General features: G+C 46.9%; 3 protein-coding genes across 3 annotated transcripts in view; 1 reads left to right on the top strand and 2 right to left on the bottom strand.

Moving 5' to 3' along the window:
• Nucleotides 1–15,087, top strand: part of LOC144660695 (fibroblast growth factor receptor 2-like) — a 49,707-nt gene that overhangs the window by 13,960 nt on the left and 20,660 nt on the right. The gene's annotated exons all lie outside the window — the stretch shown is intronic.
• LOC144660731 (uncharacterized) lies at nucleotides 5,034–5,725 on the bottom strand. The gene has a single exon (XM_078521461.1). It carries the CDS (start codon nucleotides 5,712–5,714, stop codon nucleotides 5,049–5,051), a length of 666 nt encoding a protein of 221 aa, XP_078377587.1. The 5' UTR covers nucleotides 5,715–5,725; the 3' UTR covers nucleotides 5,034–5,048.
• On the bottom strand, nucleotides 6,419–8,291 carry LOC144660711 (uncharacterized protein F54H12.2-like). Its single transcript, XM_078521432.1, has one exon. It carries the CDS (start codon nucleotides 7,820–7,822, stop codon nucleotides 6,419–6,421), a length of 1,404 nt encoding a protein of 467 aa, XP_078377558.1. The 5' UTR covers nucleotides 7,823–8,291.

The raw sequence follows: 15,087 nt of genomic DNA, 5'->3' as shown, positions 1-15,087 counted from the left end.
AATTAAATAAAGTTCTTTGGGAAACAGGGCTTCGATCGGGCGGGTAACAAAAACCAAACATTATAACATCAAAAGTATAAAGAGAATCGAAAAAGGTTCAGAGCGGGAAGGTTTGAATTAATATATCCGCTTGAATTTTAGATTCTGTTCGCTATTAAGTCTACAATTTCACGAATCGAGTATACTCTTTGTCAGCGCGTTTAACGCAGTTCATTGACAACAAAACAGATTAAAACATGTCTACGTTTCTAAATAGTGCGGCGAATAGCAGTTCGTCAGTCAGCGTTTATCAAGTAGTGAAAACATTAAGTCTCGTCTTGTTTCTTCCCGGAGATAATGTACTAAGTGCTCCAAAAAACTAAAACATTTTAAGATGTTTTTTATTTGTCTATTGACATATAAAAAACCGATTTATTTGGACGCATTCTCGGATAAAATGAATTGATCCCTCCATTGCTTATGAACATGAAAACACATAAATTAAAACGAGTCTGATCATGTATTTCCTAAACAGGATAACAAAAAAATCAATGGTTCTCTGTAAATAACGAAATGACGGTCTGTTTTGAACTTTGTTTAGAACAAAATCTGCTTTTCCAAGCGAATTTCTGCTGGGAAAAAATAGCGACACGCATCTTTTTAAACTTAACGTAAATTATTTCTATTCATAATTAGCAACGATTTGAGGTCTATTAAAACAGCAAAGGTGTGATAACTTGTAGAAGCGGTTTATAAATGGAAATTGCAGCGTCGCGAGTAGTAAAGGGCGCTTACGCACGGGCACAACCAATCACAGAGCAGCATTTCTGCGCATGCGTAGAAGAGAAAATCACGTGACTAGGATGTGGATGACGTCATAAGAGTTGGTCCCAGGGTGTCCGAGTGTGGGTTCCAGGCCCCGGCGGCCAAAAGCGCTCGCCCCAGTCCTTGCGCGAAAAAAAAAACGACAAGACAAGAAAATAGGCGTAAAAGGGAAAACCACGTGACTTAGGGGTGTGATGACGTCATAGGAGTCGGCCCCAGGGTGTTTGGAGTGTCGGTCCCAGGCCCCGGACGGTTAGAATGAACTCGGTTCCAGTCCTCGCGCGGAAAAAAACGACAAGACAAGAAAATAGGTGTAAAAACAGGTTTTTTAATAACAGGTTTTTTATGTTAAGGTACAAGACACTAAAAAACGGTAACAAGTGGTCCTAAAGCCCCGGTAGTGTAACGGGTATCACTCCTGCCGCTGAGGTAGGCAATCGAGGTTCGAGTCCTCGCTGGGGATATTTTTTTTTCCTTGTGTCAATGTTCCCTAAGCCCTAGTGGCCGCGCACCCTGGGAATGAACGTGTACAAAGTTAGCAAGACCACCATCCTATAGATATGGTTCACAAAGTGCCATACTGTCCTTGTGGTATCTGGAACTCAATACTTTGCACTAAACGCATGCGCAGATGAGTCTACATTGCTTTTTCTAGGTCGGCGATTCTGAGAAAACACACGCTTGTGAAGCTATTTTTTAAAAAATCACGTGAGAGAGGGGGGATGGGGGTATCCCCCTTTCTCGGGTGTACTGGGAACGAGTACGAGAGTTTTGTTTGTTTGCTCAAGTCGGTGATCGAATGCACATACGACAACATGTAAACGTTTAACCACGTCTTTATTGTGTTCAACAACATTAAAGTTTCAACTTTTTCTTGGCTTGCATGATTCGTTTGACGATGCGTTCCGTCGTGGTTTTACTTCCAGGTAATTTGTTGATGGCTTTAATCATTTTCTCGTCGGCTTTCCACTTGTCCTTTAGATTCTTGGCGTGACTGTAATCGATGTCGTGCTGTTTGGCGATCTTGTCCAATCGATTGATGCCCGGGTCCCCGCGTTTCAATCGCTTTGCCAATTTGGTTCCGGGACCCATGTACTGATAACCGGGCCAGTGAAATTCGATTCCAGTCTTGCCGAGCCACTTCTGAATGTCGATCCCACGTCCGCGTTGTCGTCGCCGTGTCGTCTTTTTTTCAGTCCTCTTCTTCTTGGTCTTCGTCATACTCCAATTTTCGTCTCAACTTTTTGCCTTTGGCCCAATCTTCCCAACCGGGTAATGGTTTCAGTTTCTCGGCTTCCGTTTTCCGCACAGCTGGCTTTTTCCTCGTCTTTAGTTTCTCTTCTAAACTCTTGAATCTCTCTGCCAATGTCGGTTTGCCCGCAGGTGCCGTTTTTGCTTTCTTTGTCGCCTTCGGGGTGACTGTGGGAGGTGATTTCTTGGCACTCCCTTTTATGAGTTGTTTCAACATGGTCTCCACGGGTCCCGTCACCAAACCTACATTCTCCAACTCCTCCTCCTCCTCCTCCGCTTCTTCGCCCGGCCGTCTGGCTGTTACTCCTCCCATGGGAAATTGACGTATCCGTTTGGTCAAACGAGCCCGTTCGCGAGCGAGAGGTTTCACTCGTGCCACGGCGATACCGTCGGGAACGGATTTATCTTTTAACAGCAAGTGACTTTCGGCTGCTATGCGAGCCGCTTTGTTCAACAATGCATTGTCCGTGATTTCGCCTTTGTAATATTGCACCAAACGATTCAAGTCTTTAGCGGGAACCATCACGACTTCCTCGGTCATCTTTGAAGTATTCTTCTAACAAGCTTTCGTAACACCCTTGCCAGTAACGAACTTCCTCTTCTAACTTGTCTATGCACCTTTTCAAGTCGCTTCTCGATGTACACTTGTCGCTACACTCCTTGCACAGTACTAGGGTCTTTCCTTCCGGAGTCTCTTGCCTCTCTCGAATGCAATCTTCGCACTCTGCGTCGTATTTTAAAGCCAAATAGTCATGATTGACGCGGGCGTAGGCTTTGTGCCAATGGTCTGCTCTTTTTTCCCACTCTGCTTCTCTGTCCGCCGATTCGCGTAACATTTTCATCATTGTCTGGAGGGTGTTTTGCAGAGACATGCTTGGTAGATCTGTTGCAGTCCTTTCCAAAACCCGCTACCCTTCTGTGACAGGAGACCTTCTCGCCTTCTCTTCAACGAGTTTCTGCGCTTACCCAGTTCGCGCAAGACCTTCTTATATCGTCGCAGCTTGGCGGTGATCGGTGGACTGAGCGGAATGCGGTTCTTGAGCAAATTCAATACCATCTCACTCACGGCGTTGATCTGATCGGCGTTGGCGTGCTGTAACATCTCTTCTCGCTTGAACCGATTGGCTTCTCTCAGAATGCTCTCCAAGAACGGACGCTGTCGACGTAATCGATTCATACTTCCCACGGGGCTGGACGTCGGTTGTAACTACCGGTGACGCCCTTTGCCCCCATCCTCTTATAGCGTTTGTCCTTTCCCAATTTATAACCCAACTTGCCGGCAAACTTGAGTATGTCCAATAAACCCTCTCCTCTCCACACGGGTCCTCTTTTAGGTTGTTTTCGTCTTCTCCTTACTATCTTTCTTCCTCGCACCATCTTGTCACAGAATGCAGTCTGTTGTAACTACCGGTGACGCCCAATGCCCCCATCCTCTTATAGTGTTTTTATCTCTTTTTCTTTCGAGTGGCTGCATCCAAGGCTTTCTTTGCACCCCAACCTGCAGCACCCGATGCAGCACCCAAAGCGATTGCTTTTCCACCCGCGATCAAAGCTGGTATCAAGGCTGCTAAGGGTAAAATACCACCCTTCTGTCCTATTCTTCTCCTGCCAGCACGTCTCCGCCTTTGCGTCACACGTTTCTTTCTCCTCATGGTCCTATCGTCGTCGCGGTCTACGTCTATAATGATTTACATTATCCATTATCCCTTTAAATCCTTGACTGGCCAATTTACCACCCAACGTGAAGAATGTGGGTGAAGGACCCGAGAGAAACATGCTGGCCCCCTCGGCTATCTTGTCCACCAAACGATGTTTACGTCTCGCGAGAGCCCCACCTCGCTGCCTCTTTCTTCTGGCCTTACGTTTCGTTCTTCCCATCCTACCATAACTGTCACTTCAGACGGGGGTACCTTCGGATTTATCGTGTTGTCGTTCGTACGCTTGCACGTACTTGTCGGCCACGGGCGGCGTGAAATCGGTGATCGTGTCATCTAGAGTTTGCATCTTGATCAAGAATCCTTCTAGTTCGTCCATCGGAAGACCGCGCGCGTACGTTCTCAATTCGATCAACGTCTTGTCGTAGCTGGTGTAGGCAAAACGACATACGTCCACTTTGAACGAATATTTCTTGAAATCGTTCCAGCCCTTGACGACAGTCCCAGCTGAAGTTAGGCATGCCACAATAACACTATTTTCTGTAAGGGAACCCGCAATGACACCCGCTGCCACGATGAATAAAGCCAAAGCGTTCAATGAAGCATGACACCACTTAAAATGGTAAAACATTTGACGATGACACCACCACTTTTTGTGGTAAAAGGTATACAATCCGTCCAATCTGTGTAACAGGTCTGGATCCAAGTTCGTCTTCGACCCGTTTAGTAGGGACATCTTTAATGGCTCACTCTCGTCGAGGTACGACGAACGGTCGGTCGTCCCCCGTCTTTATAGGTCGTAGTGATGGTGTTTGTCGTGGTGATGCCTGCGATGCGACGTCCAGCCGCCACTTGACGTTGATCGTTGAACAGCATTTGCAATTGACGTTGCATGTCGTCTTGATTCAATTGGTGTGGACCACCCGTTAGCGTTCCTTGACCTGCAGGTACGTTGGACCTCGAGGAAGAAGGTCTCAAAGTCCCCGTACCCACTGCAGGAGACGGTAATTGATCCAAGTACCGTCTTAGGACTATGGGGTCGATTCGATCCAATGTCTGTTTCAATCCCCCTCGGTTGACGTTGACGATCGGAATGGCACTAGGACTGGTTCCTACTCCTGCTGGCGAATGTCTTGACATGTCTTTCTAGCTCTCTCTTCTAATGTCTGGATCAATTCGCTGAAGTAAGTCTCGTTATATTCTCTCACGAATTTCCACATCTGTCGCTTTTCGGCCAAATGTAGCACGGTTTGCATGGCGTCGTAGTCCATGTCCTCTTCTCTCATACGCTCGAAATGACGACTGCACAAGTCCAAGAACACGAGCCACACGTGATCGTTACGTACGAACATCTCGAACGAATCTGTAACATCTCATGCATCCCTCGCCTTTTAAGAGGTGGCTAAAAATCCGTCTGTCGTCGCCACTGGCAGGGTGTAGATCCAATACCATGTAACCAAAGGGTCTTTCCGTCGTCTTGGTGTAGACGTCCATCACATCTTGCCATCGGGAGGGAAACGCTTGTAACAGTAAATTCCTCATGCCCAATTGATCGCGAGGGTTCTTGAAAGCCACGATGTAATGCGCATTTCGAGAAATGCTCTTGGCGTATTTTCCCGGCGGAAACATGTCTTGACACAAGTACAGGACGGTGATGTTCCTGTGGTGGGAAAGTTTGGTGAACAGATCCAATACTCTCTTGTCGTTTCCTCCTTCTTCCATCAGATCGTCCAATACCATCACCCCTCCACGGGGAAACCATTTGGTCAAATCTACTTCTTCGGGAATCCCTTCGTGAAATTTCACGCCTCGCTTTTTCATGTTCGCGAAACCGTCTTGCCAAGCCCCAAAACAGTAATGAATGGTCTCAGGGGGTGTACTAAACAACTCTTTTGAGTGATTCAAAAGTACCGACTCGGTAAAACAAGTCTTTCCGCAGCTAGAGGGGCCCACGATCAAAATGCTAGAGGGCATCCGAAAGCTAAAGGCTTCACCGCGCTCCATGGCGAAATGACATTCGTCAAAAAACGAGCAATGATATAAGCATGTTGCAGAAAAAAAGTCTGCAACGAATCCCGATCTCCCGAGCGACAGACGACACACACCTTATTTATTTCAACGTTTTTATTTGTCATCTCACAACAACAAGTGTCTTACACCGCAGAGAGACGGTTCACAATCCTGATGGTATTCCATCTTACAAATTTTGTGCCACGACCTTTCCTTCGAGATCAATTGCTTCAACATTTGCCCAACTTTATGATCATTGTACACGTAATCGTGTTTCTTGAATCTCGCTTCGAATTGACTCATGCTACGTCTTTCGGCCCTATCGATGAGATACATCAACGCGTAATCGCCGCAGCTCTGACTGTACAACGATTGTAGACTCTGTCCGTTGCGCTCCACGTACTTCCAATGATCGTCCAACCAATCTTGCAACGGTTGCGCCGTCTGGTACACTTCTAGGGGTAAGGCGTAACTGTCCAATACTTCGCACACGTTTCCATTCGTCCACAGCGCGATCCAATGCCGACCGCGCATGTAGTGAGGATCGGTGTTGACGATGTACCCGCGGGCTTCCGTCTTGAGTGGTTTGCGAGGTAATCGATCGCAGGCCACCGTCCCGTAAAAGTAAGGCTTCAACGACGGGTGATGTCTGGCCAACTGATCCAATTGCACGTTATTCAAAGTCACTTTCTCCATCACTAACGCTGGTACACGTCGTACAACACGGCTTTGTTCTTGTCTATCTCCAAGAGATTCTCAAACTCTCCGTACACGATGATGGTCAAGTTCACAGCTGGGTTGGCTCCAAAGTTCAGCTCTATTAGTAGATTTCCGGCTTGCTTGGGGTTCATCCTGTAACTGTCCACGCATCCATTGGCCACGTTGTCGAACACGAACAACGTGCAATTCTTTCCTTGTCCCCAATCGTCACCTCTCACCATGTTTCCTTGCTGCTTGCACAGACATCCGGTGGCTTGCAAGAAACGGTGGTACCCTCTGAGATCTTTGGTGGCATCGTTGTGAACCAGTTCTAGCGTCTCGTAAGGATACTCTTCTCCTCCCACGAGTTGTTTTATGCTGCTCATTCCAAACTTCTGAAAACAGAAGGGATCGTTGACCACGTTCCCGGTGAAGGCTGTGGACAGTACCATACCCACGATCACGCGGTTGGGAATTCTTCCTTGGAACAAGTTGGTGCATTCGTACCGTCGTTGATCTCCCTGCATGTTGAAGGTCCGAATCTCGCTTCTCACGGTCGGGTAACTCACCACTTGACTCTTGGTGGTCATCTCATCCATCAGTCTCCTGTACGTCGTGGGATTGAGACGCACTTGACACAGGTACATTCGAACTTTGACTTCCTCGGCCGTCAACTTTCCTGCCAGACCCACTCCGTTCAAGAACACGTCGGGAGAATTGAAGTACATCTGTATTCCTATCTGCACTCTGGGTACCAACAACTTGCTCAGATGAAACACTTCGATGAGGGGTTTGAAACGCAACACGTGTCGCTTGCCTTCCGTGTAATTGGCTTGTTCTGCTTTAGAGTTCTTGAGAGCCTCCTTGTGATTGGTGGTCAGGGCTACATAGTCTGCGTGTCCAGCTCCAGCGTTGGCTGCAGTGTTCGTGTTATTGTCCGTCCACGTGGCTGGGAAATCGATATGATTGTACCATCCTTGAGGTTTCAAGATGGTTTCTCCATCACGCCTGTCGTAATTCAGCAACGTTTCCAAGAAGGCTCTGTAATGGTACGTGTCCGTCTGGGGACTGATGAGAGTACCGTTGAGACGCACGCTGATTTGCTTGAACAGAGAATGGGCTAGATTGTTGACGGGCCACAGCTTGTCGGCAGCTGCCACGTTCTCATCGTTGTCTTTCTTCAGTTGCAATTCTACCTCGAAAAAGCTACGGCTGAGATCGATGTAATCTTCTTGGGGGTCGATCTGAAACTCCACCGGATTGATGCCTGTGGTGTAGGTCTGAACGGGGACCATCCGATACGACGAGACGCTGACGTCTGTCGGTGGTACGGCGAATAGATCCAATCGAGGATTGGCCTCGCGTCTCGACTGCGGGTAGGCGCTCGAGATGGTTTCGGTCATCGTCTTCTCTTCCTTCTTCCACTGCGCTTCCGTAAGGTCTGTATCCAGTCGTAGCCAGGAGGCTTTCTGACCTCGGGACCTATCCACCCGCCCTTTTGTACTTTTCGTCGTCGCCTCTTTTGTCCCAACAAGGCCTGGTTCAAAAGTGCCAGTGAGAATCCTTCTCCCCGCTGTCTGACGGGGGCGCGTTTGGATCGGACCAGTCTGGACGATCGCGAGTAAACGGGATTCATTTTTCGCCAAAGATGTCGTTCAGTTTTCTCTTGACGTTTCGTTCTATGACGTTTTTCAGTTTGCGTTTCACGACTCGTTTAGGACCACTCTTGGCTCCTTGACCCGCTTTACGAATGCGGTCCGCGACGCCGCGCCCACTCTTAAATCCTCTCACGGCTCCACCGAGAGACTCTCTCACGATGTCGGCCAAAAATCCGTTCCCCTCTTGAGGTGGAGGATCCGGTGTGAAACGCGTCAGGGCACCGCCTCTCATGTTCGCTTGATATGTAAGGTCACGATCGTGTTGCCTTCGCCAAAATCCACCAGTTTACCTGTAGTCTCGCTCACTTGCGTTTCAATAATGTCCACGATCTGGTTGCGGAGTGGAATATATTGTATGTGGAGAGGTTCAAAGTACTTGATACCTTTTCCTTCACGTTGAAAGTGAATTTCCCGCAACAGATCCGTGACTTGATTTCCCACAACGGAACTACCACCCACATCTGAGTAAACGAAAAGCGTACGCGATGCATCTCCAATCACTTTTTGGAAGGCTCTGTTGAGTTTCACAAAGCGCCAGTTACAATAGCAACTCAAGAAAAGCTGTCCATTCTCAACAACCCAGAAATTTTTCTTGCCCTCTCCAAAATCATCCACGTCTATGGGATCGGGTATCGTAGCGTGGTGGCATTCCGGCTTCAGGTTCGGCCCGAGAAACACGTTTTCTTTCTCGTCCTTTTTTACCCATCCCATGTCAAAGGCCAAATCCTCGTTGAAAGACATGTAATATGGGACGCCTTCAGTTTTCACTTCCGAGACGTCCAAGTTCGAGTTGTCGAGGACTAGTTCTTCACCTTCCCACTTGAACGTATATTCCCACTGCTTTCCATTATCGGGCGACTTGGTCAAGTCTCCCACGATACGCTTGTATTCTTTGACTTGATCGAACTTGAAGACCAGGGCTTTCATGAAACTGAGGCCATCCACGATGTTGTCGTCATATAGAATGTCCTGGAACGTCAGATCGGTGGTCACCGACTTGCTTTGCACGCGACCCTCGTTGTCTTTGCGCTTGAGCATCCACTGAGCACTCAAGAGAGGAAACTTGAACGACTTAAAGCGAGTTAAGTCGATGCTGGCATCTGGCACGGAAATGCTACTCAATCCCACTTTCCAACCGGTTCCTTCCAATCGTAGCGGGTGAGGTAATCGCACCTTGAAAGAGTTTGCTCTATTCTCTGGAAACTCGGTTCCGCTGCTGTGACTGGGTAACGTGACGTAAAATCCTTCCTCGTGGCTCATGATTTTTTTAGAGCCGTCTTCTCGATCCAGCTGTCGTACTTGTCTGGCCAGCCTTTCCAGTGCACCAAGACTTTATTTCCTTTTCGTTTGACGATCTTGTCCACCCTGAAGACATCGTCGTCGGACACTGCGACTTTTTGTAGATCTTCCTTGTAAAACGTACCGCGAAGGGGGGTGTCGTCCAACTCTTGGATCTTGTAAGTCGTGACGGGTGGTCCCCGAAGCACCTCTCGTATCACAAACACTTCTTCGGTCCAGCCGGGTAAATACCCTTTCTCGAACGTGCGAAATTTCTTGTTCAATCTCACGCGTTCTCCTACTTTTAGCGGGGTTTTTCGTTCTCTTTTACGCGACGACAACCTCTTCGCGTACAGACGTTCCCACACTTTTCCTTCGTTGCTCGCATTCACTTTCTCGGGGCTGGTGCCGATGCTACGATGGTGGGATCCGTTGTACCCTCTCACCAAGGCCTGGAGTACAGGTAGGTAACTGAGCGTGTTCTTGGCGGTAAAGTATCGGTACATGCGTTCCTTGAGAGTGCGGTTGAAGCGTTCCACGATGCTGGCTTTGGTATCTCCGGCCGTGGAAAAGTGGTGGATGCCTTCCCGTTTCATCAACGCGGCAAACGTCTTGTTGTAAAATTCTTTCCCGTCGTCGGTCTGTAGGTTCTGAGGTTTGCGTCCATCGGCTCGTTTCAAAATCTTGGCAAAGGCGTCCGACACCGTTTTTCCCGTCTTGTCTTTTAGGGGTTCCACCCAGGCATATTTAGACAAGACGTCGATCACGTTGAGTAGATATCTGTGACCCTTGTTGTATTTGGACAACGGTTGCGTTTCCACTAAATCTGCTACCCACTGTTGGTCGACATTAAACACCAGGACCGGTAACGTGGCGAAACGACGTCTGCGCGGTTTGTGAAGGGTATAACCCAAATCGCGCTCCAATACTTTTTTGGCTGTGTCGACAGATATCTTGTGCGTTTTGGCGAATCTTGTTATCCCGCCCAAGCTACCCGGTTGACTGGGATCGTGGTAGTCCAAAAGTATCTTCTCATCCTTTTTCAGCTTCTTTGGCATGTCGACGACGCTCTGACCACCCTCATATAAGTGACGTGTAATTTATGAGCTGCCTCTTCGATCGTGGTCGGATGAAGTTTGTAAATAGAAGCAAACAGCTCGGCTGGATCCTTGAAATGTCTCAACCATAATATAAACGGTATCAATCTGAAATAGTTTTGTTCTATGTGGGTGGCTTCGAACACTCTCAAGGGGGAGTCACTCGTATCTTCCGGTATATCTATACCCCTCCCAAATTCAGCATACGCTTTCTCGCACAATCTTTTCAACCACTCCCACTTTCCATACAGATCCATGACAAATGAACTTTTATTTATACAACGTCAATTTAAATAGCCTGCATCAATAAATATGTTATCAAAAGATTTTGTACAAGTTTCGCAACTTCTAGGTCTCCACAGTTTGGCTTTTTGGTAGTCGTCGCCCAGGTAAGCTTCATCTTTATCCATGGCGCAACGGTTGCAGAGATCTCTGTCTAACAATCTATCCGCTATTTCTTGCCAGCGATTGCTTTCTAGGCGTTGCAATTTTACTTGAGTTGCCAGTTGGTTGCACAGTTCTTCGTACGTGTTTGCGTCGACCGTGATAGGTTGTTTCAAGTAGGCAGACAATGTCTGGCCTAGGGCTACACTCGCTCTCAACGGTGCGATGAGATCTTCTAAACCACTCCGGTCGTCAAAGTCGCAGACGTTCGCGTTCAACCAGAACGAGACGCCGATGCCAATGGGCGGCGGTTTGCGAGACGTCACGAAGAAAAAGGCTCGCTGCAATGGCACGTAGACAAATTCATTCCAATGTCTATCCCAGAGATAACCGTGCCCAATGTCTTTGATGGTCGCCATCACGGCTCCCTTCCAGTGAGGGTTCTCTTTGAGCCATTCACTTTCGGTGACGCGGTTCTTGGCACACCCGCGCTCTTTCACCATGTCCTCGAAGACATAGACTCTCCTTGGAATGTTTTCGGGTATGGTGGTGGGATAGTCTAACGACAACACAGTGATTCCCGTGTCGGTCTGGATCTTTTTTTCTAGCTTTGTACAATTGGTGTAGAAGAGTCGTTGTTCCAGGTCCAGCCAGTTTTCTCTCGTACCCATGTCACTGCTCTTGGCTTGCTTCGGCCGAACCTTTGTATAATGCACTCTCCAGATCGCACATCCAATGTTCTTGACACTGCATAAACGTGTAGCCTGCTTCCATGCCACGTTTCGCGCGCTCCAATAGGTAATCTTCGTCCGATTGATAATCGCCCCTTTTTAGATCCCTATAGTAAGGCAATGGTTCCCAGTCCTTGGGATCTCCTTGTACAAAGACACCGTTGACTTGTGGGGTTTGAGTTTGAGTTTGGCTGGAATCGCTGTCTGTGCTTTCCATCGCTACAACTGAGTCGACAAATGGACGCGCAGCTCTTTTTATACGTTGGATGACGTCACCTGGGTCATTGCCGGTTGGTCGGAAGAGGTCACGTGTTACCTCTCTGGTTGGTTCGTGCGTATTGACGTCATCCGAGAGTAAAGTATAAAAGCACCGTGTTGTCTCCTGTTAGTCCTCAGTTGGAGCATCGAGAGCACCATGGACGTAGCAGAACCCCAAAAAAAGCGACAGAGGAGAGGGACTGGAAACCCCAAGAAACCCAAAGTCCCCCGTAAAAAGAGACATCCTACAAAGAAGAAGATGGAGTTGAAAGAGGAAGTGTTGGAGGAGGGTGAAATTTTCGACCCCGACCAGTTCCTACAACAGACCTTTGACGACACGGAGCGCGACCCGGTTTGCCCCGTCCACAAAGAACCGCTGACCAAGAGAATGACGGACGGGGGATGGGAGTTCTACTTTTGCCCCCACACGAGCGAAGGCACCATCTGTTTCATTTGCACCGGTAGCGCCCACATTGACCAGTACGTGGTGGCGGTCAATCAACAATTACCGGCTTACTATTATTGGAACATGGATAAGATGAAATGTTACTGCAACGAGAGTCTCATTCTGAGCATGTCGAAATCAGAGAGCAACCCGAACAGGATCTATTTGAAGTGCAGAAAAGGGAAATGCCGGTTCTTCCAATGGGCCGACAGTGTTCCGTTTGGCAAGATCAAAGCCTGGCTGGAAGGAAAGGAATATGTGGGAAACGAGGATCCCCTCTACTCGAGAAGGTCTGGACTGGACTCTAGGGACGAATTTGGATACCCCAGAAGAGGACAAGACGTGGTGGATAGACCGCAACGAATTCTGGATGGGAGACCCGCCTTCAAAGTACAACACTACCCACCCCCGGTCAAGGATTGGATTGGTGATCTTCCCTTGGACGAGTCATTGGTCAAACAGTGTCAAGAGCAAAAGTTTTGGGTGGATGGAGAAGGGAAAATTATTCTTCCCCCGGAATTGGCTGGCGTGAAGTACGACTCGGATGAAGAGAAAATGCTGAGAAATCAACTGTATCTGAGATGCATTTCCCAGAAACAATATCCTAATTTGGATCATTGAGATTTACAGTTTAAACATTTTCATATATTTTCTACGTCAAGCATCAGAGTGCAGTTAGCTCTGGCATGACTCCGGAAAACGTGTGCATGATCTTGGACTTGGAAGGTTACTTTGTGGAGAAGACGTTTCGAGTACGCGAGTTGGGTTATTACACTTGGCAAGAAAAGTTCGGACGCCATGCTTTCTACATGAGAATGTCGTGGTGCAACTTATCTTCCAGAGACAGAAAAACCGTGTCTTACGTCAAATACAACGTGCACGGACTGACGTATCAACCCAGAAAGGAAGAAAAGGCCTACGAGTATGACAGGGTGGAGGAGGTGATGTGGGATTTGTACGAGGAGACCAAAACCCCCGAGAGAACCGTGGTGGCTTACAAGGGAGGACACGTCGAAAGAGACTTGTTGAACAAACTGAACATTCCTAGCGTGAATTTAGAACTGTACGGATGTCCGAAATACGACGTGTTGAAAGAGACAATTGTAGAACCTTTACCTAGTTGCGGTTTTCATCTATACGAAGGACATTGTCCAATGACCGAATGTCATGCTTTCTGGTTATGGTACCAGACTTTTGTTGTTAAATAAATTTACAAATTGCTCCATGCCGAAACTGAATTACGAGAGTATGGGATTCAATCGCTTAAACAACAACAACAACAAATACCGCACGCTAAATTATATTTTTTCGCGAACGGTGAAAATCACAACAAAGTCGATGACACTTGTGCTTAGAGTCCAAAAATATGAAATTTTCGGCTCAATAACATTCATCGAAATAATATCTTTTATGGTTGGACGTCCTTTTTGATTTAAGGGCCGAAAAAAATAATTTTTCTTCGAGAAAAAACATTTGAACACGGCCGAATGAACCACCTACAACAATTATATTTTTAGCGGCCGGTGAAAAATCACAACAAACTCGTTGACACACTTGTTTAGGGTGTAAAAATGTGAAGATCCGGCTCAATGACTTGCTTTGAGATTTACTAAAATAATATCATTCATGGTTGGACGTCCCTTTCATTTCAGGGCCGCAAAAACAAACAAACAAACGCATTTAAACAACAACAAATACCGTACGCTAAATTATATTTTTTCGCGAACGGTGAAAATCACAACAAAGTCGATGACACTTATGCTTAGAGTCCAAAAATATGAAATTTTTTGCTCACTTACATTCATCGAAATAATATCATTCATGGTTAGACGTCCCTTTGATATAAGGGCCGCCAAAAAAAATTTTTCTTCGAGAAAAATGCATTTGAACAACGGCCAAATGAACTGCACGCTACAATTATATTTTTTCGCGACCGGTGAAAAATCACAACAAAGTCGTTGACACACTTGTTTAGGATTTACAACGTTTAAGCTTCACTTCTAGGTGGCTAGGTTTTATTTTTTTTCTGAATCATAGTGGGATGTTCCCTCGATATTTTTAAGACTGCGAAAAGAAAAAGATGAAGGCGTTTGAAGTTGTTGTTGTTTACGAAAGAAAACGACAACTGCGCGAGCAATTTCGCTTAAAAGAATAATTCAGTCCACCAAAAACGACTTGTTTATTCGTAAAGTTCGGTTTCTTCTTTTTTTGACCATAAACACAACTAGACCAAAAAACCTTGAACGAAATGAACGGGTCTAAAACCTTCTTCTTCTTTACTATGCACGGTTCATGATGGCCGCACGAACAAAAACAAACCACTCGTCAAAATTTACAACGTAACCAAATTTATTTTTCGCAGTAAATACAATTTATCAAACGCTCTTCGTCTTGTACAGTAGAGTATGGAGACATTAGCTCACCTTAAAGCTTATATCCTTCTTGAAAAGAGCTGTAATCCGACAAGAAAACTTTGTCCGTTTTACTGTACTTTTCCGAGAATGAACACACGCGGGTTCCTAGAATTCCGAGAATTCCGAGAAAGATTCTCCACGCGCGTGCGTCGGGATTTTTCCCTTGGGGGGAAATCCCGGGATTTTACCCTTGTGGGGAAAATCCCGTCAGCTTGGGATTTTACCCTTGTGGGGAAAATCCCGTCACCTTGGGTGACATTGATCATGAGATCTCATTGGTTCATTCTGTATCAGGTCACCTCGATTGACCAATGGGAATACTAGAGCCCAGTTCTTCTGGGATGGAAAAGTTGTATAAAAGGAGCTACTTTGCTCATTTATTCACTCGCAAACTTTGTTTGGT

The sequence above is a fragment of the Oculina patagonica genome, chromosome 7 (assembly GCF_052425735.1).
Source record: "Oculina patagonica isolate OP01 chromosome 7, crgOcupat, whole genome shotgun sequence".
NCBI classification, from domain to species: Eukaryota; Metazoa; Cnidaria; class Anthozoa; order Scleractinia; family Oculinidae; genus Oculina; species Oculina patagonica.
The sequence above is the reverse complement of the archived record's forward strand: the minus strand, read 5'-3'. Positions and strand labels throughout refer to the sequence as shown.